Source organism: Patella vulgata, chromosome 4 (genome assembly GCF_932274485.2).
Source record: "Patella vulgata chromosome 4, xgPatVulg1.2, whole genome shotgun sequence".
Classification (NCBI taxonomy): Eukaryota; Metazoa; Mollusca; class Gastropoda; family Patellidae; genus Patella; species Patella vulgata.
Genome location: NC_065882.2, coordinates 73,716,473 through 73,729,429, shown reverse-complemented (window position 1 = coordinate 73,729,429; position 12,957 = coordinate 73,716,473). Strand labels below are relative to the sequence as shown.

The 12,957-nt window shown below is 36.4% G+C and overlaps 1 protein-coding gene across 1 annotated transcript in view; it reads right to left on the bottom strand.

Moving 5' to 3' along the window:
- LOC126819777 (cAMP-specific 3',5'-cyclic phosphodiesterase 4D) overlaps positions 1 to 12,442 on the bottom strand; it is a 127,260-nt gene extending 114,818 nt beyond the window's left edge. Inside the window, exons 1-2 of the mRNA XM_050547999.2 lie at positions 12,291 to 12,442; positions 2,718 to 2,825 (exon numbers count right to left, since the gene is read on the bottom strand). Coding sequence (XP_050403956.1) covers positions 2,718 to 2,825; positions 12,291 to 12,385 — 203 coding nt within the window. The 5' untranslated portion in view covers positions 12,386 to 12,442. The remainder of the gene's footprint in view (positions 1 to 2,717; positions 2,826 to 12,290) is intronic.
- Positions 12,443 to 12,957: the final 515 nt, after the last annotated feature.

The following is a 12,957-nucleotide window of genomic DNA, read 5'->3' as shown; positions in this document are numbered from 1 at the left end:
ATAAATCAAAATATTTTGGCAGGTAATAACAATTATAGGTGTGAAGATGTGTTAGATTAGTCAGAAAGTATGTGTACTTTTTGTGTTAGAGGAAAATAATGGATAACTTATAATAGACCTGCTTGAAAATATGTTGAGAAAGACAGAAAAATGAAATGAAATGGGGTTTAACGTCCTACTGTTCTGCTCCTAAACTGGGCTAATGAAGACGGGCATACGCCATACAGTGTGCTATGAGGGAAATTTTGCCCAGGCAGCGGCGCTACGGCCTACTCTTATATCGAATTTCAACTGCCATTTACGTGCACGCCAATATGTACACGGGACCTCGGGTATTTGTCCCATCCGAACGACTAGACAGCTGTCCTTGTCAGGCCCTCCGTCCTGCATCACTGACAAGGGGAAACCACGCCGGAAAATCTGGATGAACTTTCTCGGCCAATTGCAGGGAAAATTGAAATGCGGATTAACATCTTACTTTTCTGCAGCGACTGGGCTATTGGATAAGTACCTACACAATACAGTGAGCCATAAGGGAAATTTTGCCATAACAGCTGTGCGCTACGGCCTACTCTTATTTCAAATTCCAACTGTCAAAGGTTATTTTATGTGCAATAATCAACTAGGGGACAAAACAGGAGGACATGGAGAAAACCCACAAGATTCAGCAAGCTGACCCTACTCGCTGTCATGTGGAATTGAAACCACACCACATGACTCGATAAACCCTTCTTTGGGTGTGCAGAGAACACGTGCCTGGGAAATTAGATTCATTATATTTTATCATTAACCAAAATTGTGTGATATGCATTTATTTCAGATTGGCAATTTAATCAAGCCAAGGTAAATTCTTTTGATGGGCCTCTATTTAATTTGATTGATCGAAGTTGAGAGATTACCGGGTATCTACTGTTGATATTTTTTTTTCATAAATAAATGTCAAATAATCCATTTGATTGTGTGCTGACCTAAGCCCTTTAATATGTCAACATTGTTGTACGCTGACCTAACCTCTTTATTAAATCAAAACAATTGTGTGATTACAATTGTGTGCGGACCTAAATTCCTTAAAAAATCACCAGAATTGTGCACTGAGTAAGCTCCTTAATAAATCAACATAATTCTGGACTAATCTAAGCTCCTTCAGAAATGAACATGATTGTGTCCTGAACTAAGCCCTTTAATAGTTTAACATGATTGTGTGGTGAATTAAGTCCTTTAATAAGTTAACATGATTGTGTGCTAAACTAAGCCCTTTAATAAGTCAACATGATTGTGTGCTGAACTAAGCCCTTTAATAAGTTAACATGATTGTGTGCTGAATAGGTTAACATGATTGTGTGCTGAACTAAGGTCCTCAAATAAATCAGCATGATTGTGTGCTGAACTAAGGTCATCAAATAAATCAACATGATTGTGTACTGAGCTAAGCTCCTTAATAATTGAGCAACAATTGTGTGCTGATCTAATCTCCTTAATGAATAAACATGTTTGTGTGCTGAACTGAGCTAATTTTGTAAATAAACCAACATGAATGTGTGCTGGGATAGTTCATCAATATTAATCTATCTATGACACTGATCTTTTGCTGTGGTAATTAAGAAGTTCTGCCAATTTGTGTGATGAGATCTTTTCATTTCTCATTATCTCTGGTTACTGTGTGCCTTATAATTATGGTAATTTCTCGACGCTGCTTAATTAGTAAAATTAATTTAATGACAATCTGATTTATGTCTGTACTGTGGTTGCAAGGCAAACAATTACCGGAGGTTTGTATGAGAACTTGTCATTTATGGTTGTATGGTGATATGCCATTGCTTTTATTCTGGATCATCATGTTGGTTGTGTGGTGTCCCATCAAGTATGGTTGTGTGGTGTCCCATCATGTATGGTTGTGTGGTGCCCCCTCATGTTGGTTATGTGGTGTCCCAACAGGTACGGTTGTGCAGTAATTTATCATGTATGGTTGTGTGGTGTCTCATCATGTATGGTTGTATGGTGATATGCCATTGCTTTTATTCTGGATCATCATGTTGGTTGTGTGGTGTCCCATCAGGTATGGTTGTGTGATGTCCCATCATGTATGGTTGTGTGGTGTCCCATCATGTTGGTTGTGTGGTGTCCCATCATGTTGATTGTGTGATGTCCCATCATGTATGGTTGTGTGGTGTCCCATCATGTTAGTTGTGTGGTGTCCCATCAGGTATAGTTGTGTGATGTCCCATCAGGTATGGCTGTATGCTGACTCAGTCTTTTGTGACCGGATTGTGACCTGTCATGCTGACCTTGTGAGTTGTGATTGTATGGAGACCTGTCATGTATGGTTGTATGATGACACCATATATGGAAGGAAGGCGACCTATGGTTGTATGGCAACATGGCAACTTGCCTTTATTGGTTTTAGAGAGACCTGCCATGTATGATTATGTCGTGTATGCCGTTCTAGGGAGACCTGCCATGTATGATTACGTCATGCATATACCATGCTTGGTAACGTGGTGACCTGCCATGCGTGGTTATGTCTTGTGAAGAAGCAAGGTGACCTGTGTCGTGTCGTTCCATGGGGGTGTGCAGCACATAGTTGACTTGTGAGCTTCTATGCAGGGACATCATGTAATGATCTTGATCATGTATGTACTTTATATTAATTGTTGCGATATTCATTAAGATACTACTTATAATTGCAATGATATTTACTAATACAAATAACCACTTACCTTTCTTTGCTGTTTGTCACGTTGGTTAAGTTGATGTAATTATTACGAACACTGCGTAATGATGCTAAAATCTGGGCAAACGGGGTCACTATCATATCCTCCGCATGTCTGGAAGTAAAAATCACAGATTGACGTCTTTTAGCTTTATCTTTAGTTTTATCTTTTGTTTTATCGGCTGATGAGCCTTTCGCCATGTTAACTTTCCCATTACGTCGGAAGTTTGGCGTAAGGAATTGCAATTTCTGCATCATTTTGACAGCTATCTTACTGAAATATTCACTGCTGAAAAAAATAAAAACCAGCGGCAACACGTCCCAAGATCTTGTAATTAGCCTATGCAGTAAAAATAAAGTTGTGTTTAATATAATATCACTGGTCTTATCACAATATTTCTATAGGCCTAATTTCGGTCTCAACCTTTTGGGAGAGACAAAGAGAGTTCTAAGTCATAGCACGATTTCCCCCAATTTTCACACCACGAGGGAAAAATATTCTTCAATCTTGACAAGTGAAAGAAGTCTGATATACCAATTATGTTTCCAGATTAGGACAATTTTAGTTGTTTCCGAGGTTTGTCCCTGGTGTTTACAATGAACTCCCAAAATCAATAACTCATAACACAAGAAATTTCACCCAAGATCTTATTGAAATTATATCAAAAACCAATAAAACACACATATGTTGCCTAAAAATATACACTTCCAATATCAGACGCAGAATACATACAAATTGAAAAAACTCATTCACAATAAAAATACATTATTGACACAGCACGTGATAATTTATAACACCGTCCAAAAAAATTCCTTTTAACAAATTTTAACAATTTTCTACCCTGTATTCAAATTGTTTGTCAAGCAGTAATGGGTCAATTCACTTCAACATATATCACAATGACACTGAAGTCAAAATACCAACAATAATATTGTAATTCTGCCGTCTGCCTCAATCTCAAAAAATCATAAAAGATATTGAAAAAAATAACGTCACACAAATTAATGTATGTTAAGAACTTGTTCGACGAGTATTGAAGCTTGGAATTGTGAAACGTTAAACCATATCACAATTTATACATCACTGGCCACGTAAACTCATTTCAGAAATATTGACCTCCGTGAAAAATCCGAAATTTGGGATATGTAGATACGATAAATTGATATATATACGCCGGTATGATGGACATATCATTTATCATGTCTGAAACCACAATCATTGATTCCAAATAAATTATCCACTAACTCGCCGAGAATCGACATTCTAGAGATGAAAATAAAACTTGAGATATAAACCATTAATTGACGAATAGATTTCCGATCGCATTTAAATCGTAAATCTGTTTACTTTTTTTAATATTTCCCAAACTGGCATGTTGCACAAATTAGCAGCCATGGTGATCCATCTTCATTCCATTTTGACAAAAAATGAAAAAATCCTGATTAAAGCTGATATGATTGACGTCATTCTCAGAAACATCAAGAAGGGAGATGAAATAAGACCAGATCGATTTTAAAATCAAATCTTAAAAATCTCGAAGAAGTCGTTGATGTAAACACCACTGAACAAGGTTTACTCTAAGATATACAAATGTAGTAAACACTAGCACAGAGGCACATATATTCTATGAATTATCTGGTAACTTCTGTTTGTCTGTAGCACAACATTAAGAATAATGTCTTATACAGATAAAGAGAGAAAGGGCTATTCCATTTACATCATGTATTATAACTACTACATCCTATGACTAACACGAAAGTAGTCATGGCTGAAGAAGAACCAACACAGAACACACAAAACGTTGGTAAGGTTTCTCCTTGCGATTTTCTCTCTCTGTGGTATTATTACTATATAGTCTCTCTACAACATGACTGAAGCATTAAGCCACTCAGAGATCCACTCTTTTCAAGTCTCAGTCGTGAGTCTCAGTAAGATTCTCTTGGACTGTTTTTCCCTAGCAAAAGCTGATCAATACCTAATATGCTATAGCCAACACTTGTTGAAGACTTGAATCTGCTTGCTATATACAGACGTCTACACAACGGTACAGATAAATGACAACTCGACTATCGTTAATACTTGATGTTAAACAACCTTTTATTACAGTCTCGCTATAGCTTATTATGTTTACAATATTTCAAATTCATATATATATATATATATATATATATATTGACGTTCTATTAGCCATTGTGTCTTAATCTTTTCTTAACTGTAAATCTCACAAGAAAAAAAATTGTTCTCGACTGATGAACAAACTGAATTTATTTGACATGCTTTCTATTGCTCATCATGTTTACAATATTTCAAATTCATATATAGCCATTGTGTCTTAATCTTTTCTTAACTGTAAATCTCACAAGAAAAAAATAGTTCTCGATTGATGAACAAACTGAATTTATTTGATATGCTTTCTATTACAATATTTCAAATTCCTTTATATATATATTTTGATGTTATATTAGCCATTGTGTCTAAATCTTTTCTTGACTGGCGGACAAAAAACAAACTTCATTTATACGACAGGCTTGCTTGGTCAAATGTATTAGCATTGTGACTTTACCACATGGTGGAGGACAGGTGACCCTACTCCTTGTCACGTACAACCAGGGAATCGAAACCCCGCAAGGTGACTCAATGACAGACCCTAAGAAAACCCACGAGGTGTGACAGGCCACCCCAGGGATCTTGTTTGGCAGTGGGAGGAAACCAGAGGATGGAAGATATACATGAGGCAAGGTATACCATTTCACATCTATTTTTGATGCGCTTTTATAATATTAATTAGATTATCATGTTTCCTTGTTTTGTTTCCTTGACGATTTTCTTTGAACAGCACCTAATTCTATTCTCAGACGCAAATTCTAACAATAACTTGAGATGATGAAATTGCAATTAAAAATACAGCCATAAATATGTTGATCAATACGTCTACTCAAATATTAACATAAATCGGGACAAGTTTAGACACCAGTAAACAACAATTTCAGAGAGAGAGAGAGAGATTAAGGTCCACTTTAGACAAACTAGGTCTTTTTCACACTAACATATGATTAAATTTAATTTCAATAATTCGCTTGCTCGAAGGGGTCTTTAACAGTGGGAGGAAGCTGGAGGACCTGGAGAAAACCTATAAGGTTGGACAGGTGACTATACAAGATGGGAAACGCTGGCCTAACCATGCCACTTGACTCAATGACAGACCATATGGTCAAAAGCACACATTAAACCATTTGTGCGCCCCCCCCCCCCCGATTTCAGATAACTGTTCAAAATCTATTATGTATCGTTCAAACTCGAGCAAATGAAATGGGGTTTAACTGTCCAAAATATATTATCTATAATACTAACTCAAGCAAATGAAAGGAGGGGTTTAATGTAAACACAATACTTTGGTCATTTTGAGACTAACAAGAAGGTGAATTTTTCCCTGACATTGACCTTTTCCACCTACTCTTCATTGATTTCAAACTGCCAAGGGTTCTTTTATGTACAAAGGTGGTCGCAATTTTTCATCCCATCCAAACGACTAGATAACACTGAGCTTAGAAAATCCTGAGACTCTTCTGGGATTCCAACCCTGTACATTCTAGTCATGAGTCTAGTACCCTTAACATTGTCATTAAATAACAATTACCACAAAATCCATATCGCTACTATCTTTAAATATCTAACCAACATTCCTTTAAATATTAAACAATTACCCTGACAATCGTAGGAAAATTTGGTGCTCATGGCACATATCCATATCACTGTCATCTTTATATATATTTTTACAAGGACAGCTGTCCAGTCTTTGGATGGGATGAAAAACCGAGGTCCCGTGTACATATTGACGTGCACGTAAAATATACTTTGGCAGTTGGAATTCGATATAAGAGTAGGCAGTAGTGCCACAGTCCGGGCAAAATTTACCTCATAGCACACTATATGGCATATGCCCGTCTTCATTAGCCCAGCCGGAGCAGAACAGTAGGATGTTAAACCCCATTCTATTTCATTAAACTTCATTTCTTTATACATTAACCCAACAGTCCTTTAAAATATCAAACAATTAAAATGAAATTTGGTAGTAAAATATTTATTTATAATCAAATTAAAACCATATAGCTAACAATTACCAAGGAATATGATAGGAAAATATTTATTGATAGTCATTGTGTACATCCATATCGCTACCATCTTTAAATATTAACCCAAAAGTTCTTGAATGGTTATTGTGTGCGTGTTGCATCATAAGGTCTATCATTGAGTTAACTGGCGTGGTTTCGATTCTCCGGTTGTATGTGACAAGGAGTGGGGTCGCCGGTTGCCTCCCACTACTAAAGACCCCTACATGCAGTGAATTATTGAAAAAAAATTGAACCATATGTTAGTCTCGAAATGACCTAGTTTGTGTCAAGTGGATGTTAAACCCCATTTCTCTCTCTCTTTAACCAAAAGCTCTTTAAATGATCCAACCTCTTGGGTTTTCTCTGGGTCCTCCGGTTTCCTCCCACTGCTAAAGACCCCTATGCGCAAGCGAATTATTGAAATACAATTGAACCATGTGTTAGTCCCGAAATGACCTAGTTTGTGTCGAGTGGATGTTAAACCCCATTTCTCTCTCTCTTCAAATGATCCAATAATCACCAAAGAATTTCGTGGGAAATATCTACTATGAAATAACCAGGAAGGAATTTGGTAAGAAATTTTTACTAGTAGTCAACTTGCATTTATTAAAGACAGACGTAATTACTTAAAGTCAAGCAGAAACAGAAATAAAGAACTAAATATAGACTGGACTACTAAAGAAAATTCTGGCAGCCTAAGAAGATTAGACCTGAAGGCTTCGTCTAATAAAGTATTCAATGGAAGCTTAGACCGCATGAAAATAATTTAGCTCTCATAATTCCTGTTATCGACAACACTGAAGTAACAAACCGAATATATCTCCGTTTAATTGGAAATAAATGTGAAAAGGAATCAATGCCTCATCCACCCTGAAACCATGAGAGGAAATGTTGGGATTGGTGGGTGATAAACCCGATGTCAATCACCACTACAAACAATCGAATCGACTCGATCTCCACCTACCCCCCACTCCCCAACAACAATACACAATCGACTATCTCCTCACCTACCCTCCACTATTATATATACACTCTACCTCACCCCCACACAATCAACTGTTAAACCTGATGTCAATCACCACTATAAACAATCGACTCGATCTCCACCTACCCCCCACCCCTCCAACTCCCCAACAACAATACACAATCGACGATCTCCTCACCTACCCTCCACTATTATATATACACTCTACCTCACCCCCACACAATCAACTGTTAAACCTGATGTCAATCACCACTACAAACAATCGAATCGACTCGATCTCCACCTACCCCCCACTCCCCAACAACAATACACAATCGACGATCTCCTCACCTACCCTCCACCTTACCCCCACACAATCAACTATCTCCTTACGTACACACCAATTGCTAAACAAGACCTCGTTTTTTTGTCCCATCCAAACGACTAAACATTGTCCCATGCCTGGATACACTGGATCTCGTTTTTTTTTATCCCATCCAAACGATTAAACATTGTCCCATGCCTGGGTATACAGGACCTCATTTTTTGTCACATCCAAACGACTAAACATTATCCCTTGCCTAGCCCTCTGTCCTGCATCACTGACAAAGGGGAACCATTCCAGGAAATCCTGATAAACTTTCTCAGCCAACATGAGGGTCGAACACATGGCAAGGATTGTCAGCCTCTATTAGTCTGAAATTCGCAAGAAATTCTATTTGTCTCGGAATAACAAACTATAGAGAGCAATTGGGCTAAACATCCACTCGATACAAACTAGGTAATTTCGGGACTAACAAATGGTTCAATTTTATTTAAATAATTTGAAATATTGATTTATAATTAAAGATAACGCTAAAAATTGTCGTATTCTTTTAAAAAGATGTCTTGATAAACAAAATATATGGGAAATTGACTGGCTGGACAGTTTGTCTCTTTGACTTTTCCCTTTTTTAAGTCATTTTAAATAAATGCAAGTTTTAATATATACAATAAAATGGGAAATGTGTAAAAGATTTTCCTGGCAGCCAAAACCAAATGCTTTCCTAAAGAATGGGCCGATTCTCTTTCCCACAAAAACAAAAAAAAAATACTTGTTTTTAATAACATAAAGTGATCATTGATTATCATAAGTCGTGACATTTTCTGCGTAGGAAAATTCTCAATTAGATAATATAGGTCAATAATGTACCTAACCAAATAGTCGACAATAGATTTTCACCTTTTGTATGTACGCAAGATTAAGGAAGAGCTCTTAGTATTTATTATTGATTGGAAGGGGTGTTATTGAACGTGTTTCGCGCTTGACTGCATCCCGTAGATTAAATGTTGATTAGATCATGTATTTATCTATTGACTGAATTGTATACATATATATTAATATATGTATTTATTCGTTTTCCATTCTATTGGTCAATAATCTATAAATCCCTAACAGAATCTCTTTCAATTGGGTCAGAAATTAAAGTTCTGGTTTGATCAAATTTTATGCACTAGTTTCGTAAGATGAAAATCTGCTTTCATTATAACAGGCACGATAGTACAATATGGACCAGGAAACAAGCGCAACGACATTGCAGCCATCTTGGAATTATGGCGTCTTTTCAAAAATCACAGTCTGTTAATTGATGCACAATTGTCCAAAGAACTGCAAGCATGCCAAGTTTCATGTCATTCATACTTGATTTGGTAAAGCCGTGGGTTTTTTTTTTCAGAACAAGAACAACAAGATAAGTAGCGTGGTCATCTAGAAACTTATTGAATCTTACAAAGCTCCACATATTTCAAATATGGAGTTTGAAAACTCTAATTCTTAAATTGGTAGGCTATTCAAATAACACTTGTTTACAGTGAGTGACATTCTTTAAGAATTCTGGAAACACAGAGCTTAAAGATACATTATGGGAGATTAGATAAAGAGCTGGTAGTTCTCACTATAATAGTTAAAAACTAGATGATGTAAATGGATTATGCTGAAAATTTCTGTCAAATTGCTTCATTCTAAGTCGAGAAAACCTTATTTTAAAATCTCTGTAGCCTCGATAGTCATTCTTACGATAATTAACAAAGTCTTGATAATCCATTTATGTGTTTAATCATGAACAGTAGTTGAACGGCAGATCAGATTCAAATCCAATGAAAATCGGACAGTCCCACCCTTTTTAACATATCAACAAAAAAATCAATTTTCTATCATTTCTATAAGTACAAGAATGTTTTGATCAAATTATTATTAACAAACTTAAAGAAGTATTTCATAAACACAAAATATTATTCTTAGTCAAAAGTAAAATGCCATTACTATTATTATCAATTCAAGGGAAACAACTCCATTTACTGGAAATGAAACTGATCTGCTCTTGATCTATAACTTACTACTCTATGAGTAGTCACTCAGCGTTATTTGCATTTTTTGGACAATATTTAGTTTTTCACAACTTAACCACATTAAAATATACTCAAACTGATTATTTAACATTTAATTAAGAAGCATAAAATAAAAATATTATTGTTAGATAATTTGTACTTGAAAACGATAAGAGAATACTTGTCGAAACGTCATCCTATATGTGTATCTAGAGAGAGAAATGGGGTATAACGTCCACTCGACATAAACTATGTCATTTCAGGACTAACATATGGTTCAATCTTATTTCAATAATTTGCATGCGCGTAGAGGTCTTTAGCAGTGGGAGGAAACTGGAGGACCCGGGGAAAACCCATGAGGTTCAACAGGCGACCCTACTCCCTTCTATGTGTATAAACCAGTTAATGTTTTCCATATAAATTGTGTTGTGTTTTTTAGTATCAACATTAACATATAACATATATAAAATAATTTTGTCTTATAAATAAAGAAAAAAAGTCAGTTATTCATAATCAAAAATATATGTTATTGAAACTGAATCACCTGAAAAAAAAATGTAATATTCAAAAGTCTTCATAATATTGAAGACTCCAAACGTAATCTGAAAAGCAATGCAGTGATTTAATTAGATTGTCCATTATGGAAATTTTCTCATTTAAAGTCTTTGTGCACGAATTTTATTCTTTTTCCTCTGCATAATTCAAGCTGAAATGTATTCACATTGATTATTTATGATTTAATTAAGAAAACATAATCAAAATATCAGAGCTTGATAAATAATCTCCCGACATAGGTTCTATCAGATCAAAAGAGGCCCATCAAAAGATTTTAGCGAATCTTAGAGGTTCGATTTCTGCTCCCCTAGGTCCAGTCTATGAAAAAAGGGCAGAAAAGAGAGAGAGAAATGGGGTTTAACATCCACACGACACAAACTAGGTCATTTCGGGACTAACATGGTTTAATTTTATTTCAATAATTTGTTATCGTGTAGGGGTCTTTAGCAGTTGGAGAAAACCGGAAGACCTGGAGAAAACCCACAAGGTTAGACAGTCGACCCTACTCCTTGTCACAGACAACCGGGGAATTGAAACCAATGACAGACCTTATGATACAACGCACATGCACCAGCCATTCGGCCATCCACCCCTCGGCCATCCATCCCCCAGCAAAGGACAGAAACTGACCAAATAAGTATAGTACAGTACGATGAGATAACTTGTATTTCTGTAGACTGCAGGCCAGACTAATGTCATGGTTGTAGAACATATATAGGACCACATGACGAAGAAATGATGAACAGAGTGATGACTGGGTGATTGTTATAATCTTGTCTATCATCAAAGAAAGAAAAAAATGGAATGGATTTTAACGTCTCAATACGTGATTTTACATAACCAGCACATATAGTATGTAAATATCTCCCTGACTCGGTAAATAATCAAATATTGTCTCGTGAATATTTTGGAAAAGTCGTTTTGAAACTGACATACGGTAATTTATAGTACCATGCAAAGTTGGCAGCCTGGACTCTCGACGGTTGCGTTTCAGCTGACTTTTCGTCGATTTCCAACTGTGATGGATTCTTTTACATCCACAGAGGTCCTAGAGAAAACCTATGAGGCAACTCAACTCCTTGTCATGTACAAGCTTGGAATCAAAACTGGAGAGAGAGAGAGAGAGAGAGAGAGAGAGAGAGAGAGAGAGAGAAATGGGGTTTAACATCCATTCGACACAAACTAGGTCATTTCGGGACTAACACATGGTTTGAATTTTATTTCAATAATTCACTTGCGCATAGGGGTATTTAGCAGTGGGAGGAAACCGGAGGACCCGGAGAAAACCCACGAGGTTGGACAGGCGACCCTACTCCTTGTCACGTACAACAAAGGAAATCGAAACCATGCCAGTCGACTCAATGACAGACTTTATGATACAGCGTGCGCACGCTAACCATTCAGCCATCCAACCCCCCGAAATCAAAACTGGTCTCAATGACAGACCTTATGATCTAAAGGGCATAAGAGCACCAATCGGCCAGTCACCTCCCATATTGATAGGAAGGATTTGAGAGAGACCATGCAGTTGATCACCACAATACATTTAAAACAAAATACAAAAAATGAAATAAATCTCACCTTGTCCAAAATGAATATCGCTGTCGAGGAATGCGAAGAGCACTGGTGCTCATCACACGATGGATCGCAGGATCGCTAAATGTAGCAGTCATCATTTCAAATTTTTTTTTTTATTCTATTACAACAAAATTAAAAAAAAAATTTTTTTAAAAAGTTCTATTTAAAGGTAATTGTACTGTCATAAAGCAAAACAAACTTCTATCTTATCACCCGAAAATAATCGTCACAATCGCTTAATGTAAATTCATGCGATTGTCGATATTCTGTGTGGCAGGAGATATGAACCTAATTCCAATAAATTGAACACAGATTTCCAACTTCACCAAATGATTAAGCGGAGTCTATTATATCTTCTGCTCGGATTTGCCAATACTTTGGAGACTAATCTCACTTTGCAGCAACCTCAGGTTATTCTATAAACAGTTTAGCGTGTCTAGTGCCGAGAGAGATATATTTTTTTTTTTACATTAAGTGAAGTCATTAACAACAGGAATATTATCACGTTATTATTTCCTTTGCTTTGCTTGAGGAGATTTTACACGTTTCGTAATCTGACGGTTTCTACGAAGCTGCACTAACTTATTATCAAACTAATGTTGAGAATCGTACAGTTCAATCCCTTGAGGGAGCATTCCTCGGAAAAATGCCGACAGATCAAAAACAATCA